Raw genomic sequence first — 15,085 nt, forward strand, 5'->3', positions numbered from 1 at the left:
ACCGCTGCTGATGCCCTTCTGTTCGACTACGTCGACGATGACCCTTCTTCCCTTTCAGCGGAGCTTCCAGGCAAGCCCCCCCTTTGATCATCCCGATATCACCCATTCCATTCTCTCATGCTTGCATTAAATTTTGCTACTGTAATTGATTGCTCCTATTCTGATGCATAGCCTGCTTTCGTAACCTGCTTATTGTTACCTACCTGCTTATCCTAAACGGCTTAGTATAGGTTGGTTAGTGATCCATCAGTGACCCCCACCTGGTCCTTGTTGCCCCTGCTTCATCATCGACGACTCGATCAATGTGATTGACGACCAGAGCCCGACACCTCACATCACATCACGCCCCTTTTGTTGCTCGACTCTGCGGAGTTACCATCGAGTGCCGAGGGTGGAACCTCATACATCACTCCTGATGAGATCATTGTAGTGTAGCTATTCGAACATGGTCATCGAGGGTGATTTCCTCCTTAACCACTTCCGATACGACTCTGTCGTGCAACCCCTCAAGTGTGAACCTCGAGGGTGGTTCCTCTTACGTTCACCTTGATGATTACATCGAGTGGAATCCACCGAGGGTGGTTCCTCAGGGTTCCCCTTGGTGTTAGACACACAATTACTATGGTTACTATGACTTAAATGAACCATGTTACTAAAGACGGGTCGGCCCTGAGGGGTACCCGCGCGAGCTTAATTGCGAGTGATGTGGAGTCAGGTTGACCTGGAAGATGCCCGCGAGATAATTACGAGGCGTGGCCGGGCATTCTTAGCCCTTGCCGCAAGTCCTCGAGACGAGGCGACGGGGTCACATCGATCGTGAGTCTCTGCTCGTTACCGCATGCTCCTAATCCACTACAATTTGGATATTTGATCCGAGGGGCCTCTGGCCTAATAGCACTAACCATCACATGGGCATAGTATGGGTGTTCTGGGTCGTATGCATCATCCGAAGCTTAATAGACGTCATGCGACTGAGCGGCGCGCGCCGGGTTGGACTGATAATGATGCGACCCCGTCTTCGGAGAAGAGGGAGTACAAGGAGAGGTCCGATCTTCACGGCGTAGGATCGATAAAAGGATGGGGATAACTAGCTGCAAGCAGCCGGAAAATGGAAAATAAGATATTATGACCCGACGAGGAGGATGCTCACCGAGGCTTTCAATCCGAACATTCGCCGATCCACAACCTGCAATACTACCCCACACAACCACACTCAAGTCGTGGAGCACGGGATAGGTGCAATCCGCAAGGGAAACCACGAACTCTAACCCACACAACCCGATCTAGTCGTGGAGCACGAATTATGAGCAACTTCTCAAGGAATCACGAGAATAAGGGTAACAAGAGCTCTCCAATCTCAGGAGGACTCTATGTCTTTGGTCTTTGATAGAAATGGCAAAAGTGCCCAACGAAGGGAAGAGCTAGCCTATTTATAATCGAGACAACCCCTGGATAGGTGTGAAAGAGAACTAGCTACTGGAACCATCTTAGGTGTGAAAGTGAACCAGCTTTGTTTGACTAAATGGCTTCAAGACTTAATGAGGTAGCTTTTGGAAAACTCTCGTTGGAGGTGGTTGGCAGTTCCCGACCAAACATTGTTCACTGGGGTCGAACAATGTTTCCTTCAGCAGAAAACTCGAGTTCTAGAAACCTTTCGCAAGTTGGGAAATCCAAACTCGTGCAAAATATTGTTTCGTCAGAATTGGAACAATGTTTCTTCAGCAGACAACTCATTCTTCATGAATTCCTAACTTTGTTTCCTCGCCATAAAACATTGTTTTGCACGGACTGAAATGTGTTTGGCCTTCTTCGACACCGCACCTGAGTTCAACCAACAACAAAGGAGGTGAAGGCACGACCATGTTTTCAAGGTCAAATGATAGACTTAAGTTAGCGTTAACCTGATCATGTATTTGCATTGCGCGACTTCTTGTGATTGGACCGTTGATGGTTGGTGGTGTGGTGCCCATGGTTGGGATGTCCTCATCATCCTCCCCCTCTTGAGAAGGAGTCGTCCTCGACTCTAAAGGCCCAAAGTATGGGGAAAGATCAGAGACATTGAAGGTTGGGCTAACACCATATTCTTCTGGAAGATCGATCTTGTAAGCATTGTCGTTGATTCGCTCGAGCACCGCAAATGGTCCATCACCGCGTGGCTGCAACTTGCACTTGCGTTGCTCAGGAAAACGGTCCTTCCGAAGGTGTACCCATACCAAATCGCCTTGCTCGAACACCAGCTTCTTCCTGGTCTTGTTTATCCGCTTCGCATAGTGTTTAGTCATTTTCTCAATGTTCTCCTTTGCCTGGGCATGAAGTTTCTTGACGAAATCAGCACACTTACTGGCATCAAGGCTAGTTTGTTCCTGCAGTGGCAAAGGTAAAAGATCGATGGAGCAATAGGTTTGAAGCGATAAACAAGTTCAAATGGGCAAAATTTAGTGGTCGAATGTATCGCCCTGTTATACGCGAACTCCACATGAGGTAGGCAATCTTCCCACATCTTCAAATTCTTCTTCAGGACTACTTGCAGCATCATGGACAACGTCCTGTTGACAACTTCAGTCTGTCCATCAGTTTGTGCGTGGCATGTCATGGAAAATAGGAGCTTGGTGACGAGTTTTCCCCACAAGGTCTTCCAAAAGTAGCTCAGAAATTTGGTGTCACGGTCGGACACAATCGTGCATGGTACTCCATGTAGCCGCACAACTTCCCTGAAAAACAGATCAGCAATGTGTGAAGCATCATCGCTCGTATGACATGGGATAAAATGTGCCATTTTGCTAAAACGATCAACTACCACAAACACCGAGTCACTCCCCCTCTTAGTCCGTGGTAAACCAAGAACAAAATCCATAGAAATATCTTCCCACGGAGTATTCGGAATAGATAGAGGAGTATATAAACCATGAGGATTCAAGCGGGACTTAGCTTTGTGACAAATCTCGCATCTCATCACGTAGCGTTCCACGTCACGTCTCATGCGCGGCCAAAAGAAGTGATCAACGAGCACACTTTCAGTTTTCTTGGCTCCAAAATGTCCCATGAGACCACCAGCGTGAGCCTCCTGCAAGAGAAACAAACGAACAGAACAATCTGGGATGCACAATTTGTTAGCTCGAAATAGAAATCCATCATGCAAGTGAAACTTCTCCCATCCTTTTCCCTTGTTACACTTTGAAAATGGTTCAACAAAGTATGAGTCGGTAACATACAATTCTCTTATGCTTTCTAAACCAAGGATTTTGACATCAAGTTGGGAAGGTAAAATGTGACGCCTAGACAATGCGTCGGCAACAACGTTATCCTTCCCTTTCTTGTACTTGACAATATAAGGAAAAGACTCTATGAACTCACTCCATTTTGCATGTCTATGGTTCAGTTTTAGTTGGCCCTTTAGATGTTTTAAATATTCATGGTCAGAATGTATTACAAACTCTTTTGGCCACAAATAATGCTGCCATGTTTCCAAAATCGAACAAGTGCATACAATTCTTTATCATAGACAGAATAATTAAGAGTTGGACCATTAAGATTCTCACTAAAATAGGCAATGGGTTTACCTTCTTGCATGAGTACTCCACTAATGCCAACACCACTTGCATCACATTCAATCTCAAATGTCTTACCAAAATCAGGAAGTGAAAGCAATGGGGCTAATGTCAATCTCATCTTCAGTTCTTCACTACAAAAAAAATACACTTCCGTGATGATACGTGTTTGTCACAGTAGGTCGCGTTTTTTGGCATGCATGTACATCCATGACGATTTTATGACAGAATCAAGATAGTCATACCTGTGCTGTCGTAGAAGTGTTCCATGACATTACCAAAATTATCATCACAGAAGTGTGCACTTCCATGACGATAAATCGCGCGTCACGGAAGTGCTTTCGTCAAGGGTGACCGACACGTGGCATCCACCGTAACGGAACGCCGTTAAGCTATCGGGTCGGGTTTTGGATTCGATAACCCGTTAACAGCCCCGACCAATGGGGATTTTCCACATGTAAAATCATCATTGGCTGGAGGAAACACGTGTCGGCTCATCGTTGGGACAGATGTCATCCACTCATTGGACAGAAGGCGCCTATGATACGTCGACACATGGCACGGCCCAACAGAGGCCCATTCCTGTGAAAAGGTCGGCCCGTTTGACTTGGTCAAAAGGTGGCGGGCCGGCCCATGGAAAGCCTGTTAACGGCCTGTTCGCATATAGCCCATTTACAGCCCGCTAACCCAAGGCCCGTTACAACCTATCCGAGTTAGGCCTAGTAGCGTCATCTGGGCCATCCAATATGATTCCAGCCCGTTTTCACTTCTGGCCCATGTATGGCCCATGACGTCTTTCGGCCCATATGAGGTCCTATGTAACTCTTGGCCTATTAACGGCCAGTGGTGAAACTGACCCGTAATGAACAGTGTATCACTTTACACCCATTAACGGCCCGTGGTGAAACTGGCCCGTAATGAACAGTGTATCACTTTATACCCATTAACGGCCCGTTATTCCGTTGGGCCGTTTCCAGCCCATGTTATCTTTCGGCCTTCTCAGAGCCCATTTATTCTTGGGCTCATTTCCAGCATTAGTTTACTTATGGCCCGTTACTGTCATTTTCTGCTTGTGGGCCAAATTCAGCCTGTGGTTACACTCGGCCCGTTTGTGGTCCATTAATACGTTGGGCCGTTTTCATAGCGTCATCAAATACGGCCTATTAACGATGGCCCGTTATGGTCGGCCCATGAACAGACGATTCCAACTCTAGCCCGTTTACGGCCATAATGCGGCCTCTTATTGGCCCATGTTTGGCCAATCGATCATACGGCCCGTATAAGGCCCATTGATGATACGGCCCGTAAAAGGCCCATTGTTTCTACAGCCCGTAGAAGGCCCATTGTTTCTACGGCCCGTAGAAGGCCCATTGTTTCTACGGCCCGTAGAAGGCCTACTGTTTCTACGGCCCGTAGAAGGCCCACTGTTTCTACGGCCCGTAGGAGGCCCAGTGTCACTACAGTAAATATTAGCCCATGGTTTTTGTGGCCTAGTTTTAAAAAATAGGTTATTGCAGCCACTAGCAAACCGCGGAAAAAGAACTGCACTGACTACAAGCAAACAAATAAACAAGACAACAAGGAAATAAATAAGCAAGCAACTTATGCTAGGCTATCACGGCTATTACACATATTACATCCACTGGGCATCAAAGTTTGCCACCAGTGCAAATATAGGGAACAAAGCAGCATATAAACGCCGCAGCAAAACAAGTCCAGAACTGAAACCACTTCAGAAGAGTTCAAGAAACAATATCCTGGGTACCCATAATCCTGGCAAGATGCTTAGCAAGCTTATTAACTTTCTCTTGTTTGGCGCTTAAATCCTCCAGCGCTTGCTGTTGCACAAGAAAGTACGCATCTGAATTCTGCAGGGACTTCCTCAGACCTTCGGCTTCTTGCCGCAGCACAGCTGACTGATGCCTTTCAGCTTGTAGCTGAGACTGAAGAAGCCGAAGTGATTCAGGCAGCCAGTTCGAAGAGCTTGTGCCAGCGGTACTGGCCAGTAACTCGAACACTACATCAACGCAGGACTGTGGGGTTTTCTCACTGTCTACAAGATCGTTTTTATCACCTTTCTTGGAGACCAACAGGGTTGTCTCACTATCTTGAACCTTATCTGCATTACTTTCTCTACCATTGCATAGTGGGGTGCTCTTCTCCAATATTCTGTTTGCATACTACAAGAGAAACAAGCAGACACATCACAGGTTTAGCTTGTAGTATACGAAACTCATTTTGGTAAACCGGTTCAGTAGTAAGGTGGACAGGATAACAACATGACACAAACATATATCTATGTACTATGGTCACTGTATTGTCCATATCATTCTAGTTTATGTTCCCTAATCAAGATAGAGACACAGTTCAACTCATATATTTTTAAGACACAGCAGCATAGACAGAATATAAGTGTGAGAAACTACACAGCATTGACAGCACTTGTAATGTGCATCACATGAGAACATAACTGTTTATACAACTTAAACTGAAATCAACATAGAGCAACAAGTTAGAACAGCAATCCAGTTAAAGAAATAGGTTTAAAACATACCTGTTGCGCCATTGGAGTTTCAATTGGATCCTTCAAATTCGAAAGTAGTTGGTATGAGTAAATACAGTGATGCAACAGCAAAGGAGTATGGACCATAGCTACGGAATCTGACCTAAGAACAGTTGCTCTTCTGCTTTAAACGTGGAGTTTGGGTTAGTTGTGGTGGTCTTCGTGCTTTGGGCACTGCAGTAGCTTTACAAACTGCTCGTGTGGGGGTACTCTGTGGTGGACATGGTGCTTTGTCAACTATAAGTGGGTTACTATCCGCTGGGGTTGCGGTTAGATGGGTTGTAGCTGGTTCTCTGCCCAACGGTGCAAGTGTGCAATCTGGAAGAGTCTCGATTATGTGTGGTGGGGCTAGTTTGTGGGCCAGTACAACCATGGTTCTATCTGCATCGACAGGTAGCACTGTCTTTTGTGAAGAACGGGTTTTTGCTCCCTTAGATACTGCCATCACCCCCTCCAATTCAAATGGCTGATAAACAAGAAAAGAAATTGAACGTACAGACATTGTATGATAGACAGATGTGGTAATTCACATATATGTTGTCTAACCAAACAGGACAGCATGACACAATTTCACATATATGATGCCTAACTAAACAGGATAGCATGACACAGTTTCAGATATATGATGGATAACTTAACAGGATATACTGGCATAATTCAACATATGATGAGTACCTAAACAGGATGACATGACAAAACTATGTGATGTCTTTCTAAAATAGGTTGGGATGAAATAATTCACATACATGTTGTCTAAGTATACAGGATGGCATGATATAATTGACATAATTGATTCATATACTAAGCAGCTGGCACTCGCATGTATGATCTCTAAACTAAGCAGATAGAATTCAATATTGTGCATATGATGTCTAAACTAAGCAATGCAAGACACCATATGCATCATATGAGAAATATAAACATTGCAACTTAGAGCATACACCTCAGGTGGGATATAGGACTGGTCATCTGTCTCTGAATCCTCCTCTGAGGAGCTCCCTGTAACCATCGAGATATATGCTTCAATAGGTACCATTGCCTGCTCTGAAGACCTTGTTTTCACTCCAGATTTTTCCATAACCGGCTCAAATGGCTGATACACATGAAGAGTAGTTCAATATACACAGATTTTCGACAAATGGAATACGTAATAAAAAAAAGATGGCATGAGATAATTCACATATATGATGCCTGGCTCCATGGCGGTGCATAATTCACATATATGATAACTGGCTGAAAAACATGGCATTGCATAATTCACATATCTGATATAGAAAGCAAACAGGAGGCATTCACACAAAGCATGTCTAATCTAAGCACATGGCATGGCAATGCAAGACACCATATGCATGATATGAGCAATATAACCCAGCCAAGTTAGAGCATGCACCTCGGGGGGGAATACGACTGGTCATCTCTCTCTGAATCCTCCTCTGAGGAGCTATCTATAACCAGCAAGAAATCTGCATCGACAAGTAGCACTGACTGCTCAGAAGACCTTGTTTTCACTCCAGATTTTCCCATGACCGACTCAAATGGCTGATGCACAGGAAGAGTAGATGAATGTATAAACATTGTTGACAAGTGGAATACATTATGGAAAAAAAATATGGCACAATACAATTCACATATACGATGACTGGCTAAACAGGATGGCATTGCATAATTCACGTATATGATGCCTGGCTAAAGAAGATGGCATTGCATAATTCCCATATACTCCCTCCGTTCCTAAATATTTGTCTTTTTAGAGATTTCAAATGGACTACCACATACGGATGTATATAGACATATTTTAGAGTGTAGATTCACTCATTTTGTTCCGTATGTAGTCACTTGTTGAAATCTCTAAAAAGACAGATATTTAGGAATGGTGGGAGTATGATATAGAAACCAAATAGGTGGCATTCACACAAACCAAATCTAAACTAAGCTGATGACATATAAGATGTATAATGTAAGCAATGCAAGGCGCCATATGCATGATATGACCAACATCAGCATGCCAGGTTAGAGCAAACACCTCAGGTGGTAAACAGGCGTGGTCGGCTCCTTCTGAATCTCCATCTGAACAGTTATCTTCCACTGGAATACAATCCGGAAATGCAGGAGGGGGGCCACTTCACCCACCATGGAGCGGCGTCTGCATGACATTATATTCGCACGCAACGGTCTTCTCTTTTTCTCTACATGTTCAGTACGATTGTGTACAATATCTGACATGCATAATAAAAAAATAGTTAGATTTTGTAAGGCCTAAGGGGTGCATGCAAAAATCAAGACTGATGGTAGCAAACGAGTGGATGGATCCAAAACTAAAGATAGCAGGTAGATTATAGCTTCAGTTTAAAAAGATAGACAATGGATCATCTATTGTTTGTTGCCCACCCAACATGAACCACATAGAAGACCCCAGATGAACCAGATAGTAGACAGATACTATTCGTTGCTGGCTCGATATGAGACCCATGGGCAATTCAAAACTCAAGATTGAATGATAAAGTAGCAGGTAATAATAACTGATGTATAACATAAGCAAACACAAAAAACTGCGACCTCTCTTCCGGAACTGTGTAGTCCTCAGGTTCATCTGCTCAGTCGATGATGGTAATGCAGTTGGCGTGGCTGCCGGCAACGGGGAAGATGATCTGAGGAGGCGAAAGGAAGTCTGCAGGGGGGATCTCTGCTGCAGTGAACGCTTCTGTCGATGGTGCACCTCAGGTGGGGTGGATGACGGCACGGCAGGAGCAGGACATAACACACAGAGTTTTCTTTGACGCCTATCTGAAAATGAAGTAAATCTGTAAGGGCTCCTTAGAATTGGAGGATTCTATAAACGCAGGGACAGGAAAAACACAGGAATAGGATAGGAATGCACGTGCAAAACAGAGCATTTGGAAACATAGGATTTCAGTCAACCTGGGTGTTTGGCTCACATGAATTGGAAGAACATAGTAATGGAGAAACAAAGTGATGCGACGAGTGTACAACCTCTTTGGCATAGCCTTGTGGACCTCAGCATCATTGGGTTGGACGTGGACGATGGTGATGATGCTGGTGTGACTGTCGGAGGCGGGGAAGAAGATCTGAGGCCTCTGGAAACGGCGCCGAGGGTACTGCTCCGCTGTGATGGACGGTTCCGTCGTTGGAGCAGCTCCGCTAAGGTGTACGGCGACGAGGCTGAAGCATGACAAGACAGACAACATTAATCTGAAGTGGGACCCTAATATAATCTGCAATAGATGATGTGAAATACATCACCAAAAAGTGCTAGATGTAAAACGCATCAGCCGCGCCACGGCCGCTCCGACGGATGCTGTAAGTACTGTTCACTCTGAACTTAACTGAAGAAAATGAACTTCACAGTCGAAACTTAATTTTACTGTCGAAACTGATTGAACTAGTAACAGAGCATTGCAATAGATGTTTAGGGCATTCGAGCACTAGTAGCAGAGAAGCAGTGATCTAAATCAGCATACGCTTGAGCAGGGAACGCACTAGCAGAGAGCAAGTCGTGCAGTAGCACCGCGAGCGAGTGCTAAAGCAGCAACTCCAGTAGCTGCCGGAGGTCGTGCAGCAGCAACAGCAGCGCAAGCGAGAGCAAGAGCATGGCAGCAGCACGAACGAAAGCAGGAGCAGTGCAGCAGCGCGACCGACATCAAGAACAGAGCCACAGCGCGAGCGAGAGCCGGAGCAGCTGGAGCTAGTGCCGTTGTGGAAGTCGCCGCCGAGGAAGCAACGACATGGGGGAGAGACACCATGGATGATGTGGCCGGCGACGGCGCCGTCGATGGAGACACGCCATGTCTGCTCGGTATCGAGCACCGGCAGCCCCTGAGATCGAATAAAAGATAAAATGCAGCGGTGAGTGCAGAACCTCCTTGGTGGCGCCGAGTTGGTCTCGGCTTCATCGGAGGAATTGGTGAGGGTGCTGCGGTTCCGGTGGGGCAGGTCAAGACGGCGTTGTGGGGATTGAGGTGGCGCGATAGACGAGGCGAACGTCGGGGCAGCTCCTTGGAGGTGGAGGACGGGGCGGCTGATCCGGCGGGACGACGAGATCGACAACGGATCCTCATCCGGTGCGGTAGATGAGGGACGGCGAGCTGTTGCGGTGGACGACGTAGTCAGGGAAGAGTCTCCGGCTGGGCGGCGGTCGGGAGGCCGACGGAGGAGCGTGGGGTTTCGCGGGTTTTGGCGGCCTCGGTGTACGAATGGGGGGCGAAGGGGGAAGGGGAGCCAAGCTTAGGGACGCGCTTATCCGAAATGTAGGGTAAGTTACCAGCGTACCCCCACCGGTTTTGACACCGCGACATGGAGCTTCATTTCCGGCTGAGGGGTAGAAGGGGGATTTCGCATGTTTGGGCTGCGGGAGCGATTTCGGATGAGGAGGGAGTTCTCGCGCGCGTCCAAATTTCGGGATAACAAGGCGCGGCGCGGGTTGAAGAAGCGGGAGTTTCAAAGCAGGTGAGACAAAAGATACTCGAGCTTGAAAATTTCGGGATAACAAGGTACGGATTCCTTGTTCGGCAGAACAAACTTAACGTGTAAAAAAACAATTCATACAAGACACAAGAGAGTCATGTCCCCATTTACTATATTGCTATAGATGCCATTGAAAAAACTACAAGAAAAATGTAAAAAAAAATTGGGAGAACAAGATTACCCTGCACAGTACCAAATTGATTCGCACTTCCCTCAACAACAACAAAAAACAAATCAATTCCCACCAAAGAAAGAGTAATGTCCCTTTTTATATGATTACAGATGCCATGATCACGAATTTCAATTTTTGAATCCACGTTATGTTGAATTCGAATATATCGTTAGGTGACCTTGCGGTTTATAATTGATGTAGTCGTACATTTTGATCTTCCATCATATATGAACATTTTACTCCACCATGTGAACATATATATTGTCGTCTACCATATGGACTAAATTTGAATCAAATTTCCTTATTTGAATATGATTGTTGTCAAGTTTACAATAATTTAAATATTATCTTGATAACAAAAAACATACATATAGCAGTAATCATATTTCACTATGAACTACATGTATCATACGCTCTCCAATTCAAATATTTGTATCCATTTTATGTTGAATTCAAATCATAGTACATTATTGGTCTAGGTAGCGAGATGTTTGGGATAATCTAAACCCTGTTTTCATACGTATAATTTTTGGCTGAATTGGGACAAGTTTTGGTATAAGCCTCTTGCAAAACCGAAGATTCTCTCAACAAGCCTCGTGGTTCCGAGAGGGAACGTGACACCTTTGTGTGCGAAACGATATACGCTGCCTCCCCCCTGATTTTATTTACAGAGGCAACATAGAACTATATGAGTGCCCTGTTAAATTTTGGAATTTTTTCAGGTTCATTTGGCCTTTTTATACATTAATTGAGTTTCTGGACTTTTAATATGCATACTCTAAATATGAATTGCATGCACATGCTCCGGTGCACCAAAGTGGGTTGAAAAATCACATGTGTGTCCTTGGTTGAATTTCTAGGTCCCATGGAAGAAATGAGAATGAAATTCAAACATCTGGGCGTCATGACTCGGCCGAGAACATCGAGAAACTTTGATTTTAAATTCATGTAAATCCAAAACTCGCCTGGAAATCATGAAACTTGGCATGGTGTCATGTCATGGCACTAACATGTTGTGGTAAAAAAATTGGGCCGATTTGGAAGATCGTGGTTCTAAGAGGGAACGTGCCACCTTTGAGTGTGAAACGATATACGCTACCCCCCCCCCTTGAGTTTCTTAACAAAGGCAACATAGAACTACATTAGTGCCCTATTAAATTTTGGAATTATTCCGGGTTCGTTTGTCGTTTTTTATACATTAATTGAGTTTCTGGTCATTTAATGTGCATAAGTCAAATTTGAACTACAAGCACATGCTCTCGTGCACCAAAGTTGGTTGAAAAATCACATTTGTGTCCTCGGGTGAATTTCTAGGTCCCATGCAAGAAATGAGAATAAAATTAAAACATCTGGGCATCGTGGCTCGGCCGAGAACATTGAGAAACTTGGTTTTAAAATTCTTGTAAATCCAAAACACGTCTGAAAATCATGAAAATTGGCATGGATGTCATGTCATGGTACTACCATGTTGTGGTAAAAAAAATTGGCCGAATAGGAACAGATTTTGGTATAAGCTTCTTGCAAACCGAAGCTTCTCTCAAGAAGGCTCGTGGTTCTGAGAGGGAACGTGCCACCTTTGAGTGCGAAATGATATACGTTGTCCCCCTTGAGTTTATTTACAAAGGCAACATAGAACTACATGAGTGCCCTGTTAAATTTTGGAATTATCCGGCTTCGTTTGGCCTAATTTACACATTAATTGAGTTTTTGGTCATTTAATGTCCATAATACAAATTTGAACTACAAGCACATGCTCCCGTGCACCAAAGTTGGTTGAAAAATCACATTTGTGTCCTCGTGTGAATTTCTACTCCCTCCTTCCATCTATATAGGTCCTAATGCGTTTTTCGAGGCTAACTTTGACCAAACGTTAGAGCAATAATATATGACATGCAACTTACACAAAGCATACCTTCAAATTTGTATGTCAAAGGAGCTTCCAATAATATAATTTTCACAGTATACATCTCATGTGCTATTAATCTTGTCAATAGTCAAAGGCTGTCTTGAAAAACACATTAGGCCCTATATAGATGGAAGGAGGGAGTAGCTCCCATGCAAAAAATGAGAATAAAATTCAAACATCTGGGCATCGTGGCTTGGTCGAGAACATTGAGAAACTTGGTTTTAAAATCATGAAACTTGGCATGGTGTCATGTCATGGTAGTACCATGCCGTGGTAAAAAAAATTGGCCGAATAGGAACAAATTTTGGTATAAGCTTCTTGCAAATCGGAGCTTCTCTCAAGAAGGCTCGTGGTTCTGGGTGGGAACGTGTCACCTTTGTGTGCATAATTCAAATTTGAAATACAAGCACATGTTCCAGTGCACCAAAGTTGGTTGAAAAATCACATGTGTGTCCTCGGGTAAATTTCTAGGTTCCATGCAAGAAATGGGAATAAAATTCAAAATTCTGGGCGTCGTGGCTGGGTTGGAAACATTGAGAAACTTAGCTTTTTAATTCCTGTAAATCCAAAACACGGATGAAAATAATGAAACTTGGCTTGGTGCCATGACATGGCACCAACATGCTGTGGTAAATTTGCAGTCCGATTTGCGAAGGCGCACACATTAACAATCAACAAAGTCATTTTGGAACAAGTGTTGTCACGTTACAATCGAAAACACAAGTATTATTGAAACCATGGGCGTTCTACTTACTAGTACCATTTACGTGCCACCACGCGTCCCCATTTTTTATTAGCTAGGAGGCGTCATGCAGGGTAGCTATTTGAGTACGAGAGGCGTGCGATCAGACCCCTGCGCGTGCTTATCGGGAGGAGAGCCCTTTGACCTCCATCTGCCGTCCACCTCTCTCCCAAGGTCTCCATTAATGGCGCCCGAGCCTCTGTTTAATGGCGTGGCTATGTCTCACTCGACTGAGATTTAAGGGAGAAAAAGGAAAATCTGAAAGCACGGATCTTGATGTAAGATCCGACGGACCTATACAGCATCTACTGCGACTTATAGCAAGACTGATGAATATATAAGGACGATTAATTTTTTTTTGATCAAAGAAGGGCTTGCCCCTTCCGATTTTCATTACTGAAAACCACCACAATTCACAAGAAGTTCAACACAACTCCAGCCTAACACCAAGGACTAAAAGCTACCAGATTGAAATCGCAACATCCCAAGAGGCCAACAAAGGCCAAACATCCGCGCTAGAACTCAACATTTCACAACCGACGACACAATCCACATCCTAAACCGATTATTACATCAAAAGAAACTAGGAAACTGAAGGAAGCCCAGCAGCAACTAGAAGAACAGCAACGCCAGGGTCGCCACAGCAAGAGTTTTCTTCATTCTAGCCTCGCAACATTGATCTTCCACAGAAAGATAAGGACGATTAATTGTCTTACATAATTAGAAAGATAATTAAAAAAGCCACATGCGGCTACGCCCAAAATACACAAGGGCAAAAGAAGAAGGAAGACAAGGATCTGGCTCGCTGATCTCTACTTTCTTGATGCGTTGCTGCAGGCCGCGGGAACTAGTCTCCGCGGTGAGCGGCGATGAGCTCTTTCGTGTCCTCAAGACGCTGCTTGAGAACATCCACGGATTCCTCCACCAGCCTTTGGCGCTCGTTGCGGAGCATGTCATTCTCGTCCATAAGTTTCTTGATGATGACGCCGGTCCTCTTCAACAAGGCACTGGTCTCCTCCTGCTGGTCTGCACTTCGGACGATCTTCTCCCTCAGCAGGTCGCGCTTGGCCCGGAGCCTCTCATTGCCCTCCCTTAGTTGCCGGATGACGCCGGTAGCCTGTTCAAACGAGGCTTTCATGTCGTCTGCAACCTCGCCCAGCCGGAGATCTGATCCATCTGGCTATGGACGATCGCATGCATGCGCCTGTAACAGTCGTCGCCTGCCCGCGAGAAATTTTCCCAGGCCGCCGCGGCGCGGCGGGACATCTCTGCTGCATTCGTGGCGCGGCGGAACATCTCTGCTGCTTCCGCGGCGCGGCCGGACCAGTCTGCTACATCGACGGCGCGGCGGGACCTCCGTGCTGCTTCAGCGGCGCAGCGGGACCTCCGTGCTACTTCAGCAGCGCGGCGGGACCTCTATGTTGCTACTTCCGCGCGGCGGGACATGTAGGTTGCTCTCGCAGCGAGGCGGGACATCTCTCGTGCTTCCGCTTCCATGCTCGCCTCTCCCTGGTGGCAATCTCTCGACCCAGAACTCACGCTGGCCATGGCAGACACAAGGGAAGGATGCTGAATGACTTGTTTGTTTTTGTGGATGAGGAGTTGAGGAGGAATGTGCAGTCATCTTGGCATACTAGTATTTATAACCGAGTGCTAATACGCTCCTAAGTGG

The 15,085-nt window shown here is 45.4% G+C and overlaps 1 protein-coding gene across 1 annotated transcript in view; it reads right to left on the minus strand.

Moving 5' to 3' along the window:
- Nucleotides 1–1,730: 1,730 nt before the first annotated feature.
- Nucleotides 1,731–15,085, minus strand: part of LOC123494947 (uncharacterized) — a 32,460-nt gene continuing 19,105 nt past the window's right edge. Inside the window, exons 4-5 of the mRNA XM_073504232.1 lie at nucleotides 3,013–3,064; nucleotides 1,731–2,363 (exon numbers count right to left, since the gene is read on the minus strand). Coding sequence (XP_073360333.1) covers nucleotides 1,731–2,363; nucleotides 3,013–3,064 — 685 coding nt within the window. The remainder of the gene's footprint in view (nucleotides 2,364–3,012; nucleotides 3,065–15,085) is intronic.

The sequence above is a fragment of the Aegilops tauschii genome, chromosome 7 (assembly GCF_002575655.3).
Source record: "Aegilops tauschii subsp. strangulata cultivar AL8/78 chromosome 7, Aet v6.0, whole genome shotgun sequence".
In the NCBI taxonomy this organism is placed as follows: Eukaryota; Viridiplantae; Streptophyta; class Magnoliopsida; order Poales; family Poaceae; genus Aegilops; species Aegilops tauschii.